At 38.8% G+C, this 22,760-nt stretch overlaps 1 protein-coding gene across 3 annotated transcripts in view; it reads left to right on the top strand.

The window, feature by feature from the left end:
- ZNF654 (zinc finger protein 654) overlaps window positions 1-22,760 on the top strand; it is a 63,328-nt gene that overhangs the window by 4,448 nt on the left and 36,120 nt on the right. For 2 of the 3 annotated variants that reach the window (XM_038377260.2, XM_043510275.1), the window contains one exon: window positions 16,470-16,615. In XM_038377260.2, coding sequence (XP_038233188.1) covers window positions 16,470-16,615 — 146 coding nt within the window. Of the gene's footprint in view, window positions 1-4,472; window positions 4,478-16,469; window positions 16,616-22,760 lie in introns of those variants that run through there. The other variant, XM_043510280.1, reaches the window with a different exon arrangement.

The following is a 22,760-nucleotide window of genomic DNA, read 5'->3' as shown; positions in this document are numbered from 1 at the left end:
AGATCTATAGCATATCTCTGTTTGTACATGTCTGTGCTTATTAACCAAATTGGTAGAAAACAAAGGAGTATATAACTAACTCTTCAAGCTCTGTAGAATGTATTTAGTAACTTAAAACAATAAACATATATACAAGGACTTAAACACTTTTGTTAATTTCACTGTTCATTTAGGACCACTCCTTTATTGCAATGGCTTACTTGCAAAGGATTGCTTCTAGACTATTTTTTTGTGCCCTGGATTGCTGTTTTTTTTGTTGATGTCAGCACAGCATGATTTCTTCATATAGAAGATCTAATTCAAACTTTCTAACTCTGTAAAATTAAAGATCTTTAATTCAAAGCTTCTGTATACCAGTACAGGCTGAAAGTGACCAACTCTGTGAAATAGTCTTCTGGATATTTTATACATGGCCCTTCAATAGCATCTTTCTAACTGAGTATCTGAAAGAACTTTACAAAAACTAGTAATGGTGCATACAAAACTGGAAGTCGTTAACGCATGTTTTGTTTTCAGTGACTTCTGTTTTTATTCTTTTCAGTGACAACAGTCATTTGGAAGTTGTTACCTTTGGGTGCAAAACTGGAAATGGTGGCTCCAGACAAATAATAGGCTAAAGTAGAAGGTTAAGGCAGCTCTCTAGTGTGTTTATGGATGTTGTCCTGGCAAAAGAAAGTATTTCCAATGTTAGCTGCTTTGAAAACAAACTTTAATGGTAAACTGTGGAAGCACATAAAAATGGAAATATCTTGACAAATCATTGCAGTTATGGTGAAAACAGTATTGTGATATGCCTTATCAGTGTAGTGAGTAAGCCCCCCTGAGTGCATAGTAATATTTTGATGTTACACAACACTGCTGTGACTGACTTGGTTGTTTTTTTTTTCAGGTCACTTAATGTGCATAAATTTGAGAAGATTACTTTCTGTGTTCCTAAGAAATACTTATGGAAATCTTTTATTATTTAATGACTTGGTTGAAGGGAGCTCTGTAGATCAGTTTACAGCATATATGTTAACAAATTCAAGTTCATCATAGCTAGTATTTTGTGATTGAGTTTATATAGTTGTTTATACAGTTGTGTAAAGATACTAAATTTTATTTTAAAAGTTGCTAAAATGATTACTAAATAGAAAAGGAAGACTTGTGGCACCTTAGAGACCAGCAAACTTATTTGAGCATAAGCTTTTGTGAGCTACAGTCCCCCTTTTCTTTTTGCGGATACAGACTAACACGGCTGCTACTCTGAAAACTGGTCTTAAATAGCAAGGGAGTGTAAGGACTGAACATTGCCTGCTATCCTCTACTGTGGCATCGATTTCCTGCCCTGCACAGAAAGAGGTGGCACCATTTGCATCACAGTTTGGTTCTGTTTTGTTTTTGCAGATGCCAGGTTGTCTATGATGGTTTTCTGTTCTCAGATAATAATTTAGTAGTGAAAACTTACTTGCTGAAATGGTTTAATGGTTTAAATATGTTTTAGCCAGGCAGCAATTTTGAAAATACTGTTTGTAAAACCTTCTAAGACGCTACTGGAAAAACTTGGTCGGTGCTTCTAATTTAAAAATAAAAGGCTAGGAATTAAAAAGATAATTTGGTAAGCATTTAGGCCAAAATAGTGTAACCTATTGCATTTTTCACGGGAAATAAAATGGCTACAGTAGTGTCTTAAATATTGTTTTTATCTATATCTGTTTTGAGTGTGTGCCTCATTTTCATATGGAATTTAGATAAAGACATTGGATATGTCCATAATGTAGGAAAAATGTGAATGTTTGAGTTGTTTTTGTTTTTGGTAAATCATTTATTATCCTTCTATTAAATACAACTTTTTAAAAAAGTTTTCAGTTTAAACTAGAGAGTCAGACTCAACAGTGTGTTCACTTTTTAAACATGCAATCTCCCCACCAAAAAAACCCCAAAACACAACAAAAAACTTAGTATAGTGGGTTTGTCAACCTCTAGTTATCTTCATGTGTTTGGGGGCCTTCAAGAGTCTCATACCTAATATTTTTTCAAAGTTGTTCATTGGAATTTAACCACTGAAATTTCACTGACGTTATAGGGAGTTGCAGAGCTCAATCCCGATGCATAACTCTGCATTTTAACCCTCTCACATAATAAAAAGGTAGTTCTCAAGGCCTCAGAATGTATGTTACAGCCCCTTGTATCAATATCTGATAATGCAAAATCTATCAAAGTTCTTGTAGCCACTCACTCAGGTTAACATGCTTTCCTTTTTGTGTAAGTCCTGATTCTCAGGCTGTTTCATATGCAGAAGTCCAATAGAAGCTAATTTTGCCAATTTCAGAATAAGTGTTATTGGATTTTATTTTTAAATGGATCTAATACGGTTGTTTGAAACCTACTAAGGGAAAGTCATATGTTGCAAATAAACTTGTGTGTAACATGTTGTATTATTGGAAGTCGATGGAATTTAAAAATTCATTTAACTTTATATATTTGCTGCATTTTTCTCAAGTTAGTCAATAAAAACGAATGAAATTCATTTCTTATAATAAACGTTCACTTTTTTTAGTTCTGCCTGCGTGTCAAGCATTGTACGGGTGTATTTAAGGTTGTCATGAGATTCTTTTTATTTTTTTTTGTTTAAATTGTTTCTTTTGGTCTTAAATTTTAGAAAATCTTACTCCTTCTAAACTTAGATTTGTCGCCACTTTTAAAGATTGTATGAAAATGTCCATTACGAACCCTTTTTCATATAAGCACTTTATGTAACAATGACTATTTGGGTGTAAATTAGCAGCCCCATTTTACAAATGGAAAAACAACCATTTAATAACTTGCCTGGGAAACTTAGTGTAGTAGAACTCGGGGCTCCTTGCTCAGATACTTGCAAACCTTGTGCAAATCATCGTTAATATGAAAAATAAAATTACTGTGAACCACGTTGGTACAGTTTGTTTGGTTTGCTGTTTTGTTGGGACTTCTCCCAGAAAGCTGGCCTAATTGTAGTCACTACTGATTTCTAAACATCACGCAGGAGATGTTTAATACCTGTGGGCATAATTCCTTAATTCTTAACATTCATATTAACAAATTATTCATTTTTCACTTGTTCCTGTTTACACTCCTCTGAATTCAGTCCTTCTATCCTTGTTTACATTCTCCCCTGGTCATGCCCACTCATCTTTTGCTTGTTTAGTATTTTCCCCTTCAATTACTTCCTATTGTCTCTCCTAACCATCAGTTCACCTTCTGCTTTATGCCTATCCCCAAGTCAGTTAACTGCTGATGACCTTGTACACCCACCCCCACCCTCCAAATCTGGTAATTGGCTACTCCCACTCTCAAACTAGTGCTTGTCCTTCCTCCAGTCTTTGGGCAAGTCTACACTACAAAATTAAGTTGACCTAAGTTACGTCGGCATACAGGCACTGCAGTAAATGAATTGGTTTTACGTGTCCACGCCATGCTCCTTGTGTTGATGGTGTGTGTCCTCACCAGGAGTGCTTGCACAGATTTAACTGCCAGCGTGGGGCTTTGTGTGATGGTTTCTGAAAGGCAGCAATAGTCGACATAAGTAACACAGTGTCTACCTAATTGCATTGACTTAAGCGCTATGCCTCTCCTGGACGTGGAGTTACGTTGTGTAATGGGCAAGTTACTTTGGTGGGATCTACATTTTTAGTATAGATTTGTACAGTGTTAGGTCGATGTAAACTGCCTATGGTCGACCTAATGTTGTAGTGTAGACCAGGCCTTAGTGAGTCTCTATTCTTATTGCTCTTCTGTGTACCAGGAGACAGGGGAAGTTGCTAGGACAGGAGTAGTCAATAGGCAGAGTGCAGGCCAGATCTGGACCGCCAGATGTTTTCCAGTGGACTGCATGGGCTGAAGGCTACCTGGTGCCTGCTTCCTAGTGCAGGGCCTCCACCCCCTGCTGGGCGGGGCTGTGGGGCAAGGGGTGTCCCTGGGCAGCTGTTTGTGCAGCCTCAGCCCCACCAGCAGCAGCACAGTGATGCGGGGCAGGGATAAGCGGCCGTGTTTGCAGTGGGATGTCTCCACACACACCTCCCCCACAGACAGCCTAATGGGTCTGCAATATGACCAGTCAGGGAGCAGTGGGGTGTCGTGCTCAATCTGGGGGCAGTGCTGTCCAGGCCCTCATTCAAACTCTTGTCTGCTTTCCCTGGAGACAACAAGGCCAGCTGGGCCATGGAGCTGCGACTCGCGGGCCCTAGGCAACCTGGCTGGTAAGCGCCTGACAGGATTCTGCTGCATCCACTTGGGCCGGGGCACCGAGTGAAACACAGTGCCCCTCATCCTGGCCTTGTGCCACCTACCCTCATGTGGTCCCTGAGCCCCCCTCACCTCAGCCACGAGTGGTCCCTGGAGCCCCCCACCCTGTCCTCATGTGCTCTCCACCCCCTGTCCTTTGGAGCCAGTCTCCAGAGCCCCCCACCCCAACCAGTCTCTTTTCTTCCTTAGTCCACCTCCAGTCAGCTTCTGCCATGTCCCGGCCTCCCCGCATCTGCGTAGGGCTGGTATCTGAAGTCTCCTTGGTCCCTCCTGCTACCTGGAGATTCCTTCCTGCCCCTTTGCTATCCCAGCTCCCAAAGGGGCATTGCACAGCTAGCTGGATCATAGTCCAATAGCTTCATCTCTTCGCTCTGACTCGGAAGTACTCACATCTTGCTTTGCTGCCAGATCCCAGCCCATACCCATTCCTCTTCCTTTCTGCCTCCATCTCTGCTACTTGGCTCAGTTGGGGCACAGAGGAACTTAGGACAGGGAGGGGGAGTGGCAACACCAGGCAGCTCGCGCCAGCCCTGTGTGTCCCTCTTTCAGTTTAGGGAAATAAGGTCACCTTACTCTTCGGGTGGGGAGCTGGTGGGCATTGGGGGAAGGGGGGGGAGGTTCTGGATCTTGGCGAGACCTTGACCTTGTAATTTGGATTTGAAAAAAAATACACTACCTGTGTGCTAGGATTTTCTTTCCTCTTCTGTTCTATAGTGTTGGCACTGGGATCTTCACTCTTTATTTCCTATCCCACAAGCTTAGGGAAAGGTCAAGCTTGAATCTTTTCTTCTTTTCCCACAAGGTCTGGTAGGAAGGGGCAGTCAAGCCTTAGATAATCACTCCTGTGTCTACAACTCTCACTTCCTGGCTGAGGGGAAAAAGGGGTAGTAATGGATGCTGGAGGAAGGGACCTGCATCTCTTTGAGCAGGAGAACCAGCCTTCTCTTCCTGGCCAGGAGCAGCAGTGGCTGCTGGCATGGAAGGAAAATGAGCCCCTAAGCCAACTTCCCCCCAGCTACAAAGTAGATGTCTCCTGCTGAAAGAGTTCGTTTGTGTGAACTATATTCCAGGGGTTCTCAAACTGGGGGTTGCAAGCTGTCAACCTTTACCCCAACCCCACTCCAGCATTTATAATGGTGTTAAACATGTAAAGTTTTTTTTTTTTTGTTTTGTTTTTGTTTAATTTATAAAGGGGGTTGCACTCAAAGGCTTGCTATGTGAAAGGGGTCACCAGTAAAAAAAAGTTTGAGAACCACTTCACTATTCAGTGTGTAGTACATTCCAGCAAGGTGCATAAGTACATGCGTGCACAGTTTATGGGGAGCTGTGGTATTGATGATTCATTAGGACGTTATTAACATAAGTTTAGTGTAAAATATTTTAATATTGATTAACCAGTTATAGGTATAAAATTCTAAGGTTTAGCTTTTTGATAGAGGTGCTGACAAATTACGGGTTTTAAATTAAATAAACTGTCAAGTACATCATTTTTGGTGCTTCTGAAACAGCTGATATTTAATGAGTGTGTGAAAACAAATTATTCTCACCTTATGGGGGGAAATCCATTTTTGTTTTGTTTATTTTAAAGTCAGATATTAACTTTCCAGTGAAAGTACAATCATGTATATTTTTTTATGTAAATACTCTTTAAAGAAGGATTACCCAGTCTTTTGTAAAAGTATATCCTATATGCCAAAGAAGTATCAGTTGGCTTTGAGACAATTTGAAGCTAGGTTATGTTAAAACTATATGCTCTAAGACCGCTTTCATTGTATATTTTTTAATTGCTTCTTTGAAAAACAGTTTGCAAAATATATCTCTGCTATAACAGGATTTGTTCCCAAAAGAATGAAAAATATTGTGTTAAACATTATATGTAGACGGTGACAGTTGCAACATGATTAACTGTAAGAGAACTAGCGTAAATGTCTAAAAGAAATTTTACTGAGCAACTATGCAACAAAATAACAAAAATGAAAAACAGATATATAAAGTTGTGGAAAATTATGGAAGTTATGCAGAAATACCATGTGATCATGTAATCAAAAACTACTTTATGGATATATACAAGTAGTACAGAGGTAAGGTTGCGAATTCAACCTTTACCAAAGTTAGGGAAAAAATTCATTTTCTATTAGGTAACTTGAATAGTTCATTAATATATTTTTTCTGAAGCAAATGTTTCTATAAAACCATTGCTTATGTTTTAAGGCTACGATTTAGTCACGGAGATCATGGGATTCCGTGACTTTACCAGACCTCCCTGACTTTCTAGGGCTTTGGGAGGAGGAGGCTGGACTGCACCCCTGCCCTACAATGGACTGGCTGGAACTAGGACCCTGCAATCCTGCTGTTTCATCCGAGGGGGGGGCCTGCAGCCAGGGCTGGAACCCGTCATGTGTCGGGCTTGGCAGGGGCCATGTACCCCAGCCCCGCTGCTTTCACCAGGGGCAGCAGCTGGGGCCACGCGCCCCCCACTTGCGACTTCCCAAAGCCAGGGCCACAACGCTTGTCCCATAGCTGGGCCTGCTCTGGAGCAGGGGCTGTGTGCCCCCTGTGGCTGTGCCTCTCACGGCAGCCAGTGGAGTCGGGGATGTGCCCCCCTGCCATGGAGAGGGGTTGGCCTGTCAGTCTCTTCTCTTCCCCCCACCCCCCAACTCCATTCCTCCCCCCTACCTAGCCCTGCCTCCCAGTTATTTGTAGTAAAGTAACGGACAAGTCACGGGCTCTGTGAATTTTTGGTTTTGCCCGTGACCTGTGCGTGAGTTACTAAAAATAAGCATGAAGAAATCTTAGCTTTACTTATGTTGTATGATTGAGCCCAGTATATTCGTCTTTCATTAAGATTTCACTGCTTGACTGAGACAGCATTTGTGTGAGAACCTGCAGAAGGCATTTTACATTAGGATGATTTTTATTTTTAGTGTTTAAAAAGATGTAAATTTACTACAATATGATGTCATACAACATGAATTGTAATGAAGATGTATTTTATATACCAAAAGCACCCATCTGTTGAGCTTAGAATAGGTTCGTTACAAATTCTTTATTCAAACAAAAGAAAAATGAATTAAAAGTAGAATCACAGACTTTCTCTGCAGATATTTGTGGCTTTATAATCATGTTGTAGTCCAAAAATATTTATTTTTCTCTATTGCAAGAATGTTTACAAATGGTGGAAACTGCTTATATAGGAGAAATGAAAAACTACTTGTACGCAAAGTGCTGTCAAACACAGAAAATAGAAGTAATAAAAAAAGATGCAGAGCGATTTCTCTTGTTCATGGTGTCCCTTTAAATGCTGTGTGTGTTTTAAAATAAATTAAACAGAATAATTCTAGTGGGCTGAGATATAGTTATTTGTGGAGCCACAAGTATGCATATGAAGAATATTGGCATAACTTTAAATGTCTTTCAAATTGTGAAAAGAACAGGAGTACTTGTGGCACCTTAGAGACTAACAAATATATTTGAGCATAAGCTTTCATGAGCTACAGCTCACTTCATTAGTCTGTATTCGACTGAATGAATCCAACACAGCTGCTACTCTGAAACCCTTTAAATTGTAGTTTCTCTTTTTAAAAAGTTTTTAGTTGAAGAGTTTTCTTTGAATATACTGAAAGATATTTGGTTGTTTATATGATTGATTAACTGCATCCTAGCAAAGTTTGTCTCTGCCTTAATGTCAAGTGAGTTAGATACACTTAGAAGGGAGAGAGTCTGTAGTGAATAGTGCATTTGTTGTACCACCTATGCCATTTGTCCCTTAAATTGTTTTGACAGCAAAATGGTTCATGTTTTAGAAACTACTCTTATCTGAGTACTAGCAATCTCATTGCACCCTCTTGTTTGATTTGGAGGTGATCTCAGATGCATTTGCCTCTTTCATCTTTGTAAAATCAGTTACTCTGTATAAAGTAGCCAATTTTATAAAAATGTCAGCAGCTCTCAATCCAAACTGGGCCTAAAAAAAAAGTTAAAATTAATATTAATAACGTGAGGGGAAATATGATTTTACTCTTTCAGCAATATAAATATTTAGTCAAATGACACTAATATTGAAATCCATGTTTGTTTTCACTGAACAAAACATTGTCCCAAGAAAAATACCCCTGCCAATGAACATCTGGATGGCTTTTTTTTAAGGCAAAACTTAGTTTTCATGCCTTAAGGGCCTGCACCCATGACAACTTAGTTGTATAATTTGTTTTTCTTTAGAATAGCCAATAACTACTTCTTTTCTTTTTTCAAGTACAAAAGGAGAGACTTACTTTGACTGGCAAATTAAAAACCGATTAACCAGTATATCTCATTTTTATATGTAGAACAGCAGGTAAAAATAATACGCCACTTTTCCAAAAAGAATTGCGGCTGCAGCACAGCGTAGGTAAACTGAACGCAAATTACTTTTAAAAAAATTAAAAACTCAGCAAAACTGTGCCTCTGTTTTGTCATGTTAAATTTACCTTAGCATGTATCTTGTAACACTGTTTTCTCCATAGTGAAGGAGTGCAATGTGGAATAATTTCATTGACTTCAGTAGAGTTGACTCTTAATTTAGGCTAGTGTAATTAGGAGCAGAATTTGATCTCTAATGCCTGCTGAGTCAGAATGTTTTCAATAGTCTTTTTCTTAATTCCTGAAGAAAGCAGCACAGTCATAGGTGAAAATTTTTAATACAAATTGAACTATATTTTTAATTTAGGCTGTAAAAATAAAGTAAATCAAATCTTAAATTTTCCATTATAATTTGAAGTACACCGTCATGAAAAAAGTAATTTGTAAACACCAGTAAATGAGAACACTATTGTGGATAATATTCTTTGTCTACATACTGCTATTTATTGGTTACTGGAACTATTCTTATTACTCATTATCTTGCAGCACTTAGTAGTAATATTGTATCGAGCCATGCTGCCAGGAGTATAGGGCCAGCATGAGACTCCAAGGCCTTTACACAGGAGGCTAAGGCTGGGGGGCAAGCTGCTCAGCCTTTATGGGAGGAAGGCAAACCTCACCTGAAAGTGCAGGAATCCTTTCTGTGAAGGAATCCTGTGGAAAGTGTTCCCTCCTGCAGCTTTTCGCATTGGAAGCAGGGCAGGAAATGATCTGGCATTTGATTTATTAGAATTAGCTTGCATGCACTTTAACAAGTTAAGATTTTTCTTCAAATTAATATCTTAAATTACGGCTAAAAAAATTTGTGACCAAGACCTCTTAATGACAATTGACAAGGTGATGCAGAGGGAATCTCATGAGACTGGTGCGTACATTATAGTTCATCAAGTGATGTCATGTGGGACCTCAAATGAAAGCTCGTGTTACACTGATCATGAGTATAGTGAAATGTATGTACAGATACTGCATAAGAAGTTGTGTGTATGCACAGGAAAACGTACTCTTAAAGTTTATCAAGGTACTGGTCACGAGCAATGGTGAAAAACAGGTTTTCTGTCAGACGAGGTATTTAGCTATCTGTTTACGTTTAAATTGACTGTTGTCTTGTTCACAGTAAGAAAAGGAGTACTTGTGGCACCTTCGAGACTAACAAATTTATTAGAGCATAAGCTTTCGTGAGCTACAGCTCACTTCATCGGATGCATTCACAGTGTGTCCCCTGGATCACCCCTTTGAACTGAATACAAATGTAGAATTGTAAGAAAGAAACTAAGGGGAAAAAACAACACAGCATGGGGTAGATAAATGTATCTTGAAATGCATACCAAAGTTTGCTTGACTATATTTGGGAGCCGAGAAGACACCCAGGCATGCTTCACTGAGGAATAAGAGGACAACGCTTTTGCTTAATTAAATAATTGTTTTAACGAGGCTTGGTTGAAAATGCTGGAGACAACTTTGGGTGAGATAAGCTTCTTTAGAGAAGAGAGTAACTTGTTAGTTAAATTTAGTCTGTAGAAAGTATGTTAGACTTTATTTGTAACCATTTGTTTCCAATAGTCTTACTCACTATTACTCAAATCTCTTTTCTTTGATGAGAAACTTACTCTTGTTTTCACAATAAATGTATCTGTGCTGTGATGTTACGCAAAATGATGGTCCTGAGTTGAATCTTACAAACTGCAATGTACTGTTGCTTTGCAAATTGTAAGCCTGGTAATTCTGAGAGTTCAGTGGGTAAGGATGCTGCAGGGAATCCTCTGAGTTTTTGGGGGTAGTGTGTGCCTACAGAGAGAGAACAAGGCCTGGAAGTTGCGGGAGGCTTGTGGTTTCAGGAAGCTGATCCACAATGGGCACAGACCAGACTGCTGCATGCAAAGGGAAGGTGTGGCGCTGCCTCACAATGTTTTCATTAATTGAAAGTTGCTTGTACATAGATAATACCCATTTCTTTCTTAAGGGTCCTAAAAGGTCTTACTAAGTGCTCACTCACTGCTAAAATGTACTGAACTCGGGGGTGAAAATTTTGCATCCATTTTGCAGACAACACTACGCGTATGTTAGGAGTGGCAATGAGCAACTTCTCCAACTAAAACTACAGTTCAACTTAAATAGTTCAGTTTTAATAACCTGTAGTGGAAATGGGCCATAATTCCTTACTCCAGCATAAAGCTGACCTGGCCATGTATTAGTCATCAGTTACTGTAATTAAAATCAGTGTTGGTACTGGAGTAGTACCATTCCCAAAGTGCGGGTTTGCAGACAGAGGAATTTGAAGTGATTAGCCAGGCTTTTTTGTCTGCTGCAGTCTCTGATGGTATTTTATTTAGTTGTCCTTCTTTTTGAGAAACTGATCAGAATAGTGAAGTCAGGAGAACCAATCTTTCTGTTTTAAGCAGTAACTAAACGCTAGGTAGCAGATACCTTCTTTGGTCCAGGAATTTTGGTACACCCTATGAATTACAGCTTTCTTCTTTTCTCCAGTATTTGTAAACCGATAGTCATTTTGTAGTCTGGGTTATAAATGTATGTCCAAATTTTATTTTAAAGCTCATAGTAGAGTGACAGTTTCAAGATACGCAATGTATGGCATGCTTATTCAGCTTGAAAAATTCACGTTATTTATATAGGAGGCATAGCTGTTGAGAGGGCTTTAAGCTCAAACTTTAAGTATACAAGCAAGTTTAAAATAAATAGGGATTATTTTCGCCAAAAAACTAATATTCAATCTTGTCTGGAATTTCTTTCCTTAACAAATACTTCAATATATTTCTTCCCTCCATGTACTGGTGCTTCCAGTTAGCTGGGTGAAGAAAATGACTAACTTCATAGATTTGGGCTTATGGAGACCTACAACTGTAGATTGAAAAATGGAAAAAAGGAACACAGGACTGCTATTGTAGTTTTTCCCTTTTGTTTAGCTAACTTCTGTCTTCCTGTCTACATTTCTCTTGTTTGTCCACATTTCATCCTTTTCGATCTTGTTTTTCCTTTATTTTGTGATAGTGATTGTACCTAAGCATATTACTCTTTGTACTTAAAGCATGTCTCCTTCTGATTGTTGCGCTGTTCTTGAGTGCTGGTTATTTACAGTTAATCTTTGGGTGGGTGGCAGGACAGGAATTTTGGCAGGAGGTGATGAATGCATACTCGACACACTAGACCAGGTATAGGCAAACTATGGCCCACTGGCCGTTTTAATCCAGCCCTCAAGCTCCTGCTGGGGAACGGGGTTGGGGGCCGCTCCATGCGGCTCCCAGAAGCAGCCGCATGGCCCCACTCCTCCAGCCCCTACACGTAGGGGCAGCCGGGAGCCTCCACTCTGCACGCTGCCCCTTCCCCAAGCGCCGCCCCTGCAGCTCCCATTGGCCGGGAACCACAGCCAATGGGAGGTGCAGGGGCAGTGCCTGCAGATGGGGCAGTGTGTAGAGCCTCCTGGCTGCACCTCCGCATAAGGAGCCGCGTAAGAAGGGACATGCTGCTGCTTCTGGGAGCCACTTGAGGTAAGCGTCTCCTGGAGCCTGCACCCCTGAGCCTCTCCCCATGCCCCTGCCCCAGCACTGATCCCCCTCCCACCCTCCAAACCCATCAGCCCCACCCCAGAGCCCACACCTACTCCAGCGCCCTAGGACTCCCCCTCCTGCACTCTGAACTCCTCATTTGTGGCCCCACCCCAGAGCCTGCAACCCCCCCAGCCCCGTACCTCAACCCCAATTTTGTGAAGATTCGTGGCCCGCCACACAATTTCTATTCCCAGATGTGGCCCTCAGGCCAAAAAGTTTGCCCACCCCTGCACTAGACATATGTACTTCACTTCTCTCGTGCTTTTTTACGCATATATAGTCTTTCAAATAGAGGGGAGACTAAGTGAATTAGAATGAAATGGAAAGGTAGCAAATTCAAAATGGATAAAAGCACTTTTTTCACAACACACAATAGCATGTGGAACTCAGTACTACAAGATGTTGCTGAGCCCAGAAGCTTGGGAGGATTCACAAAGGGTCAGACATCATTTACAGTGATGACAAAAATATCTAGAATTAATCTAATGAGTATAAAAAACCCAAGTATTGAAAGCTATTCAGTGTCTCATGTTTCATAGTATAAATCAAAATTTTAACTATTTGAGGTCAGGGAAAAAACCTTCCCTGGGCATGTTATGCCATAAGGTGGTACTATGGGGTTTCTTCTACCTTCCTTTGAAGGAACTGATATTGGCTACTGTTTTAGACAGGATATGCAACTAAATGACTGGTCTGATCCAGCGTGAAAAATGCATATGTTCCTTTGCCAGTTCTGTCAAAGTCTATAAACGAGTGTAATACTACAATCGGTTTACCTGCAAATGAATGACATTTTTTAGAAGTTAATATAATAGTATAAATAAACGTACTGGCGTAATATCCTAGAGATGGAAGATCTTAATTTTCTTAGAGTAGAAACAGAAAAAGTCCCTCCACACCATCCTTAAATCCCAGTCCTGATCTGTATGTGACTAAATCTTAATTTTGAAAACATAGCTTAGTTTCCACGACTATTCCGTCCTTCAGCTATCTGCCAAAGGCTCTAATTGTGCCTGAGGTGTTCATGTTGCAGACAGATATCTGCTACAACCAGGACTGATGCCACCTACTCGTATCCCATAGGCCACTGAACATCTTAGTCTGAATGGATTTTGGTAACTACTGATTTGATCCAGAGGCGCAGAAGTGAAAATTTTCATATCCCATCATCTAATCCACTCTAATTTAAGTAAAGTAGGAAACGCACACAATTTCTTCTAGACTCGATCTGTTCTGAATGTGTTATAATCTGAAATGAAAAGGAACCCCATCACAGCTTTGGACTTCATCCATTCTACTTGGCTGTTTGTGTTACGATTCACTGTAACATCTGCTCACCACAAAAAAAATAAAGGAGTTTATTCTTTGCATACTTATGACACACGAAAGTAATATTCCCTTTTTACAGTTGAGAATTGAGGCACAGAGCAGTCTAGCGATTTGCCTAAAGGTGTCTGAGGGTATGTCTACACTACCACGTTACTGCGCTGCAGCACCATAATATGCGCAGTGTAGACATGCTTTATTGCTGGGGGAGAGCTCTCCCGGCGATTTAAAAAACCAAAATAAAACAAAAATCCACACCCCAAATGAGCGGTGGTAGCTGTCTATCCTGGTGCTTTTCAGTGCTAAATTTTTTGTCGCTCAAGGATGTGTGTGTGTGTGTGTTTTCACACCCCTGAAGGACTAAAGTTTTAGTGCTGAAAGTGGCAGTGTAGACACAGCCTGAGTCAGAGCCTATACTTGAATCTGCATTTTATAAATCAGTCCTGTACCTTGGCCGCCAGGTATCATCCCCTTTTTTCTGCACTGCCATTTTTGGCTTGGCTCTAACCATGGTTTATATTTGCATACAGCATATTTAGAACTGTTAATGATAATCGGCTAACAATATTTTGCCTGTCAGACATGTAGGTGGCACATGGCTGGCTTCCTGTAAATGGTCATGCCTTTTTTTATATCCTAGAATGGATACTCTGTTCATGTTTGTGTAGCTGGTCTGGTTGGTCCTCACATAGCTGAGAGAAGAGTGATAGGTCATCTGAATGCACTGCCACCGAGTGTACGTTTTTTCTGAACATTCCATTTTTCTTCATTTAATTGCTCTGTTTTTCCCAGATTCCCTGAGAAGAACATAGTTAGGCAGTATATGGTAGTTGTAAATGCATGAATACTGTTGTAGCAGGAATGGTACTGTATGGACACAAATAGCAGCGTTATTGGTAACTGGTTAATGTGGCCATGCTTCTACCTGATATGGGGATTACAGCTAAAAACTGTAGCATGGATATGGCCTTGGATGGGAACTAAATGATCTTCATTTTAATCTCACATTCTTTATTGTGCTGATGACCTATCCTAAGTTTAATCAGTTAAGGAATATTGTTTGATGTATTTGTAAATTTGTGTTGCATACAGTCTTAGATATAGTAGTATGTCATTATAGTTTCATTTCTGATAACTTTAGGCTTGGAAGGATTAGATTTTTATCAATTAAATATCAGTAAATGTCAGTTTCATTGTACACACACAAAATAACAGAACACAAATTTCCATCAGTGATAACAGAAATTTAGATAGGCAAAATTAAAAAAAAAATGCCACTTAAGAACTTACTAGGGTTTTATTCAAGGATATTTATTCTGTATATTCTGATATGTGATGTTGATAGTTTGTGTTTTAATGGTTAAAGCTTTAACTTTTTAAATCCCAATATCTACTTTAAGTAAATAATTGTCTGCCCTCCCCATAATTTCCCACAAGTGTGAAAACTGACGCTGATAGAAATTGAAACAAAAATTTAATTCTCTAAAGCCTGCTTAGAACACTGTAATGCTTTAGTGCTATACAAGATTCATCAAGAGTTTTTGTGTTCCTACTATGGCCACAGTCTCAATTTTAATTGTTTGGGGTTTAGTTTGGATGGGCTGCATTTTACAAATGTTAATAGTGTAAAAATATAAAAAGCCAGGACTACTTAAGCTTCAGTAATTAACAGTTGTAAACATGTTGCATGCAGACACAAATCAGAATAAATAAAATTAGGATAACTCTATTAATGCAGAGGAGTTAAACAAAGGATGATTTTGACCTCATATTTTAACTGGCCAAGGCTTTGAACTGGTGTGTTTTTAAACTACTTTATCAAGGGAGGGGTATATAGTGTGCGCACATACACTTGAATTCTTTGTATTTTTAAGGTGAACCTGTTGTCAATAATGCTTTGGCAGAACATACAAGAATTGACCATGAGGGCACATTAACCTGTTCATGCTTGTATTGAGGGGCACTTAAGAGATGTTTTATAACGTTGAATACATTTAGCTATCAAACCCTTTATTTTTACTTGTATGTACTTCATATTTAGGAAAGAGTCATTTCTGCAGAAAAAGTACGTTGTGCTAGCAGTATATATTTCTTTTTCTAACTACTTCTCTCAAATTTTTCCTTTCTTTAATTTTACTTTTTCTCAAAACTGGAGTAGTTAATAAGTTTAAATGTGACATACATAGAAAATATGATGCACACAAGATGTGAACTTCTTTTTAAAGGGTTTTCTAATCATTCAACCAACCAACAAACATAGTTTATCCTGTTTGGGCTATTTCGTAAACAGTTAACTGAAATGTCCGGTCTATTTGGAAGAAAAGCCCGTTAGCTAAAATTCTGCCCCCTTGCCTTGGAAGCGGTGAGACTTCCAATTCTCCATTTATTTGTGCCTTTGAAGGAACAAGTCCAGACTTGCTCTTGACTTTAGGAATAAGGAATGTCAATCAGAAAACAGCCGTTTTTTCCTCTCCTCTTAGTGACATTTAAAGTGGTAGGTCTTAATATGGCTGCAGACTATACCTTTTTTTCTTCTGTTGCAAAACAAAAGCTTGTATTTAAGCGTAGAGCATAATTGCTAATCGATGCATGTGAGAAGAATTCTTCCTCCATTGCTTTTTGAAAAACAGTCAAATGATTTTTGGTCCATATTTTGTGGTGTAAGGAGGACAGGGCTGCTTCTTTTATATTTTTGCTTTATCAAAATGAAAGAACATGAGGAAAATTTACGTATATGAAACATTTTAAAATGGTTGCATCGTAGAAGAATGAATTGTGGTTTTATATTGATATCCTCTATTAAACCTGATAATTAAAAGCCTTTTTTTCCCCTTTAAACTATAGACCTTTTTTTTACTATTTCTGGCGTAAGAGAACATTCTCAGTTGTAATACAGGTTTGTGACTGTTTTCCCTATAGATTGTTGAAGACTATGCTGGAAGATGGCAGGTTCCTTTGCCTCAGCTTCAGGTGCTTCAGACAGCTCTTTGTTGTTTCACGTCTGCCTGCGTATCATTCCCAGCTGAATGTGAGCACGTACAATACGTTTTGAGTAGCCTTGCTTTGTAAGTACATCCTTTTTCCTATTAACTCCACTTAGTTAACTTCATAACTATTAATGTTCTACTTTTGCAATGAAAGCAGCATGTCATAAGAGGTCCTGTTTTGTAAAGGCAGTCTTACGTTCTACTATTTAAATACACAAGACCAAACTTTTATCCCTGGTGAATTAAATAAAGGAAGCTCTGAAAGAGATGACTTTAGCCCGTTCTTTTTATATCACCTTTACTCAAAGAACATGCTCGGATCAAACTTGTGAAAGTGTTGTGCGGTTTCTTTTAACAAAACCACCTAATTAACAATAGAAGTGTGGCTGTGATCATTTTATATTTCCACTGACATTTTAAATGTTATGTTCTCCTGAAACATTTGCAAACCAACCCTTGTGGCATTGTGGCAATAAATGGCTATGAACAAAAGTGAAATTGACTGGTACATTTCTGTTGTCCAAGCAGTGAAATGCAAAAAGTAAATAAACTAAAAATTATTGTAATGGCCTAAGGTTTATGTAACAGGAAAAAAAACTGTTTATATTGTGACTCTAAATCTGATTCTTCAACAAAACACTTTTTGGAGAAGTTTGTTACATAAGATAGTTAAGAAAACATTTTTCTTTTGAGGAAAAGATTTGCTTAGGGTTAATATACACATCTTGAACTGATGATTTTGTTATCCTACTAATTTGCCCTAACAGAATCCTTTTCACCATCACATTTATTTTCTGACTCAGTAAAGTAGATGCCAAAAACTTGAAAATGTCAAAATAAAAACAAACAATTCTTGTATCCTATAGATATTGGCTCCTGTCATCAGTAGGTGGACAGAGGAAATTTGAAAGCATACTGAGTTCTGCTTTCACAAATAAGAGCTAGTTTTGACTGAGTAAATGAGTTAATTGTTTTGTCCAGCAGGTGGAACAGCTCTGTCTTGCTGAGCTCTGGTTTTAACAGTTCTTAGTTTGTTTTTGTTACTAGTTTTACTTGGTCAGAATTAGTCATCTCAATGTGGGTTTTGTGTTGGCTCCATGAACTGAGGGTTAGAAAAATATCTATAGGGGAACACTTTATTGGTCTTTACATCTCCTGCTTGCATCTTCAGTGTGAGCTGGCAGACCCACCTTTTTTACCTAGTCTTTGAACTACCATCACTAATCCCAGGAGAGATGAAGCTTTTATTTTGTGCACTCATGATATACGTAGAAAAGTGAAACTGAAGAGTAGAGTAGATTTATGTGGAAATATAACTCTTAAAAGTGAATAACTGTTGAGTGAAACCAGAAAAAAAAGATTTATCAAAGTATGGTGGTCACGTACCTGAGGATAAACTACTTGCCCCTATAGAGTAGAATGAATATAGTCATAGTATTGCCTTTTAGAGAAAGATCGGTTATTTTCTGAAGCATGATTCAAGTTGTTTAATACCTGGCTCGTAGTTGATGCTTATTAGCTACTGTGAATCTTGTAAAAACAAAATACATTCTAAGAAAAATGTGTTTCAGAGTAGGGACAATACCTTCATACGTGTCTGTATAGCACATAGCAGAATGTCATTTCGATCCTGAGTGGGGCCCGTGGGTACTACTACAACACAAATAATAAATAACGGTGACACCAGACTTAGTATCTGTCCTAGTCTAGATTAGGTACTGATCAGAAATTGCCTGAGAAGGGGGTGGAATGAGTTTTTCAGTCATCTATCACCCCTTACGTTAAACCTATGCCCATGAGTTTGGGAATGTATTGTCATTAATTGCTTGCTTACCCCGCAGCTTCTGAATTTTAGGAGCATTGAGCACAAAACAAAGTATTCCCCCCCCCCCCCCCAAAAAAAAAAACCCTGCTTTGGTTGGCTTAGTTTTGCTGTGATGTCACAAAATGATTCTGGGGCATAACAGTTACCAAGGAAACATTGCTGAAGTGTTCTAGCCCTAAGGGTGTTGAAGTCTCAGTCTTTTGGAAAATACACCACACATAATACAAAGTCCTAGCTCTGAAAGGAGAGAGGGAGGGAAGCGGGGTGGGGGGGGGGGCGGGAGCGAAGAAAACAGGAATCTGCCTGACCCCATATGGGCTTTTTCTGTACTTGAGCAGGGTTTCCTTGGTAACCAGATGGTAAACTACTGAGAGCAGGGACCGCTGTTCTCTCTGTGCACTTACTAAGCTAACTATTCATAATAAATGAGGCAGCATCTATATTCACTTTAATGCAGGAGCTGTGTACTGAGGTCATTGGTAAACAAACACGTACAAGCACTGACTTGTAGCATCTATGTTGTCTGAAAAGATGGTGTGGCAAATTGCAATAAACAACACTAATGTAGATACCTATTTAAAAAGGTGTGGTATATTTGATCACATTTTGGAGCATCAGGAGAGATGAAATTAACTACTGTAACTTTGATATTTATGTAAAAAGATTTATGGGGAAGGAAGTTTTCAGTCTTGTTTTGAATGGCTGTCTGAGCCTGCTGATTTAAGCGTGCAGCACATGTTGAAGGTGAAGAAATGTGAATATTTATATCTGCAATTCACTTTTAATAAAAACTAGAATGAAGGTATTTGCAGATGATCCCAAATTCAGTCAGAAACCAAATAAACACATAATTAGCTAGTGTTAGTGTAGTCTTTCCCAAGCAGTGTGAGAGTTCCCGAGGCTGGTAGTTTTCCAAGCAGTCACATGACACATGACTTAAACTTACTGATCTCACTTCAGATTGGCAATGAGAATTTGTGGTTAGCAGGAAGAATTTGTCGTTTCAATTAGCAAAATTGATCTAATTTTCCTTTAGGGTTGAGATTAAAGGGCCCTTGTGCAAAAGAACCACTACAGCTTTTAATATGAAGGTGCAAAAATTGACCATGCCATTTTAAAAACAGAGATTCTAATGTAGAATATCTGTAAATATTTTTTTTGACAAATTCAAAGTAACTTTTTTATTCATCATTGGATAGAGAAGAATTAGGTGCAACTTAGTGTAGAAAGAGCTCAACCATACTTCCCTTTATAAAGAACATGACTTTTACAGAAATGTATGTTTGGCCTGGTCTATGTTTAAAATGTAGATCACCTATCTGTGTCACTCAAGGTTGTGAAAATTTATATCCCGAGCACTGTAATTAAGCTGCTGTAACCTCGAGCGTAGAAATGACTTAAGTAGACTGAAAAGTTATTTAATCAACCTAGCTGTTGCCGCTTGGTGAGGTAGATTACCTACATTGATGGAAAGATGGCATGCTACATACAGCAGTGCAGCTGTGCCGCCTGTATTGTAGATATGTCTGTACTGTTCACCTTAGATTTTCTTAGCATTTGTACATACCTTAATTCCTTTGTCAGTTTTAGTGTTGAAGCTAGAGTAAAACAATTTGCTTTTACTTTAGGAGATCTTTAGAAACTGAATTTCAAAAGTAGTGAATATAGAAAGTGAATTTTAATTGGTTATTTTCTAGGTAACTTATGAACTGTTAAATTGACCAAAACTTTTAAGCTGTTTTATAATCATTTCTGAAATTTTCACTACTTAAAGTTTATCTGATACCTACAGTTGGAGGAATAAATGTTCCAGGTAGAGAGTGTTAGACAGTGATAAGTTGTCTCCACCAGTACGTTCTAAGATCAGTCCCCTCTTACCCTCAGCAGCTGCAAAGGCAGAGGATGCTGGGACTTGCGCAGAAGCCCAGTTTGGGCCTTAATATTTCATGACCACCCATGGTTGGCATCAGTCTGAAACTTCAAGCTCCATTCTCACTAGCTTCTCTAATGAAAAAGGAGCTTTAATCTGGTCTTGGGTACATAAAATTATCTGGGTGTGAGAGAAAGGACCTCTGCTGTTCTGGCCATGCTCCAGAGTTTAGTGGCTGATACGCTTAGTGCCTTCATTACTTTATTCCCTTTCCCATACTACTCTGAATTTGCATCCTCTGAATAAATCATTCAGCTATCTTGCCCTAGTACTTCTCATAACTTTCCCAGTCAGGAGCTGCATGTAATATGGGCATGATTCTTGGAAATTCCTCTGACTCCCAAAGAATTCTCAATAGCAGAGTGAAACTGATCAGAATCTTAGAACAAGTTTACACTTCAAACGCTGTATTGGCACAGCTGCACCACTGTAGCACTTAAGTGAAGATGCTCCCATGTCGACGGGAGGGCTTCTCCCATTGGTGTAGTGATCCCACCTTCCCGAGAGTCGGTAGCTATGTCAACGGGACAAGCCCTCTTGTTGACGTAGCGCTGTCTAGATGGGGAAGTTAGGTTGGTATAATTACATCACTCGGGTGCGGATTTTTCACACTCTGATAACACTGTTCCTAATAATGAACCTTCAGCTATAATAAACCTGGTTCCTGGATCCCACCTCCAGCCCCATAGCTGAAGCAGCGCTGGAGGAGCTATCAGATGTACCCCCCCTCCCCCCAAGATGGTGGGGCTCTTTCACTATAATGAACCTCTGGCTATAACAAACAAATGGCATGGATCCCAGTGGGTTTGTTATAGCAATGGTGTACTGTATTGGCAAAGTTACTTTGGGAACACCAAAGGCTAGAAATTTAACTTTCTTCAAATCTTAAAATCAGCCAAATTGATGATTCGGGTCCTCAGCCCTTTTGCTACAGAGTTGCTCATACTAGTAACCTGATTTTGGAAGCCATTATTTTTTTCTTTTACTGTTTTGTTTAGGAAGTTTTAACAGGTTTACAAATCCGTCCTTGCTATGTAAATATCAGAAGATAATTATTACAATAGTAAGATTTGTTTTGAGACACTGTACAGTAATATAGTCATTGGATCTCTGTTTAACATGTTCTAGTGAGTATCATTACAATGCCCATAATGTTTCTAATGATTAGATTAAATTGAATGAAATTTATGATTACACATTTAACACTGTCTATTAACTGTTCATATTCCCTCCCCCCAAAAAATAGAATTCTTTTTTTTTTTTTTTTTTTGGCTGATGAATGTACTTTGTTGGAGCATTGAATAAATGGTAAACCAAATACGTTTGTCCTTTGTCTATTTTGCTGGGTACTTCATTGGTGCCTTAATTTTTCATAACAACCTCTGATATATCTTTGAACCATTCTGCTAGAGTTTTTTCAAGATTTCTAACACTGAGGGTGATTTTTAGTCCTGTTGCCTTATCAAATAGCAGAATTTTATTAGCAGTTAAGATGGTAAATTTCTGTACATTTATTTTTATCTTTAAGGTGCTGAAAAAAAAAGTTAGTGACTTTTCTTTAGAACTAGATGTAATGGACCCCTACAGAAATCTGCTCAAGTTACGTGGTCAGCTAAAATAGATAGAGTGGAGTGGCAGAGCAGTGCTTAGCTGTACTCCAGCAGTTCTGTGTCAGGAGGGAAGTTAGTCTGCATCTTGCAGAGGTGGGAGCTGTGCCACGGGATACTTCTCTGCTCACATAGTGGCAAGTGGGTCACTTCTAGCTAGTGACTGACTTACTGCAGGATTTGTCAAGGATTGAGCTGTGAGTAGAGCACAGTATCTTATTACTCTGCAGTTTTCCTTACAAAAAGAAATTTTAAATTTTGTTGTGAGAAAGGGATTGAGTGAGGGGCAAGACATAGAAACTATACAAATATAGGGGAGGAGCAGTGAAAATAGGTCAGAATTAAGACCTACCAATTTTGTATTCGTTTGTATGCCAGTTTGAATTTTGTCACAAGGAAGCTAAATTGTCTCATTGGGTTGTAAAAACAAAACATGATGATTCTTGAAAACACCTTAAAAAGTTTTCCATAGACAATATAAAACAAATTATCAACTGTTTAGTCATTTTTCTGGTACAACAGTTTCAATCACACATGACCTTGACAATTAATAAGTATGTAGTAAGAAGATAAAATAAGGAATGGAAAACTTGTGGTTGAGAAAGTAAATTACTTGTGACTTTGACATTTAATAGAAAGGAACATGTTAAGGGTTAAGTCTCTATCACCCAAAATCCTGTGCAAAGTTATCAGGCTAACCGACAAGAGTTTTGTATGTTTCACAAGGACTTGAATTATACATCATGGAAGTATATTCTAGCATTTATGAAAATTCAAATTGCTAATTTTTCTTACACTCGAATACTCAGGCTTGTAGAAATACAGCATCAGAGGATTTCATGGAGACTTAGCTGTGACTAG

The sequence above is a fragment of the Dermochelys coriacea genome, chromosome 1, assembly GCF_009764565.3.
Source record: "Dermochelys coriacea isolate rDerCor1 chromosome 1, rDerCor1.pri.v4, whole genome shotgun sequence".
Classification (NCBI taxonomy): Eukaryota; Metazoa; Chordata; order Testudines; family Dermochelyidae; genus Dermochelys; species Dermochelys coriacea.
This window is presented reverse-complemented; position numbering and strand designations above follow the sequence as displayed.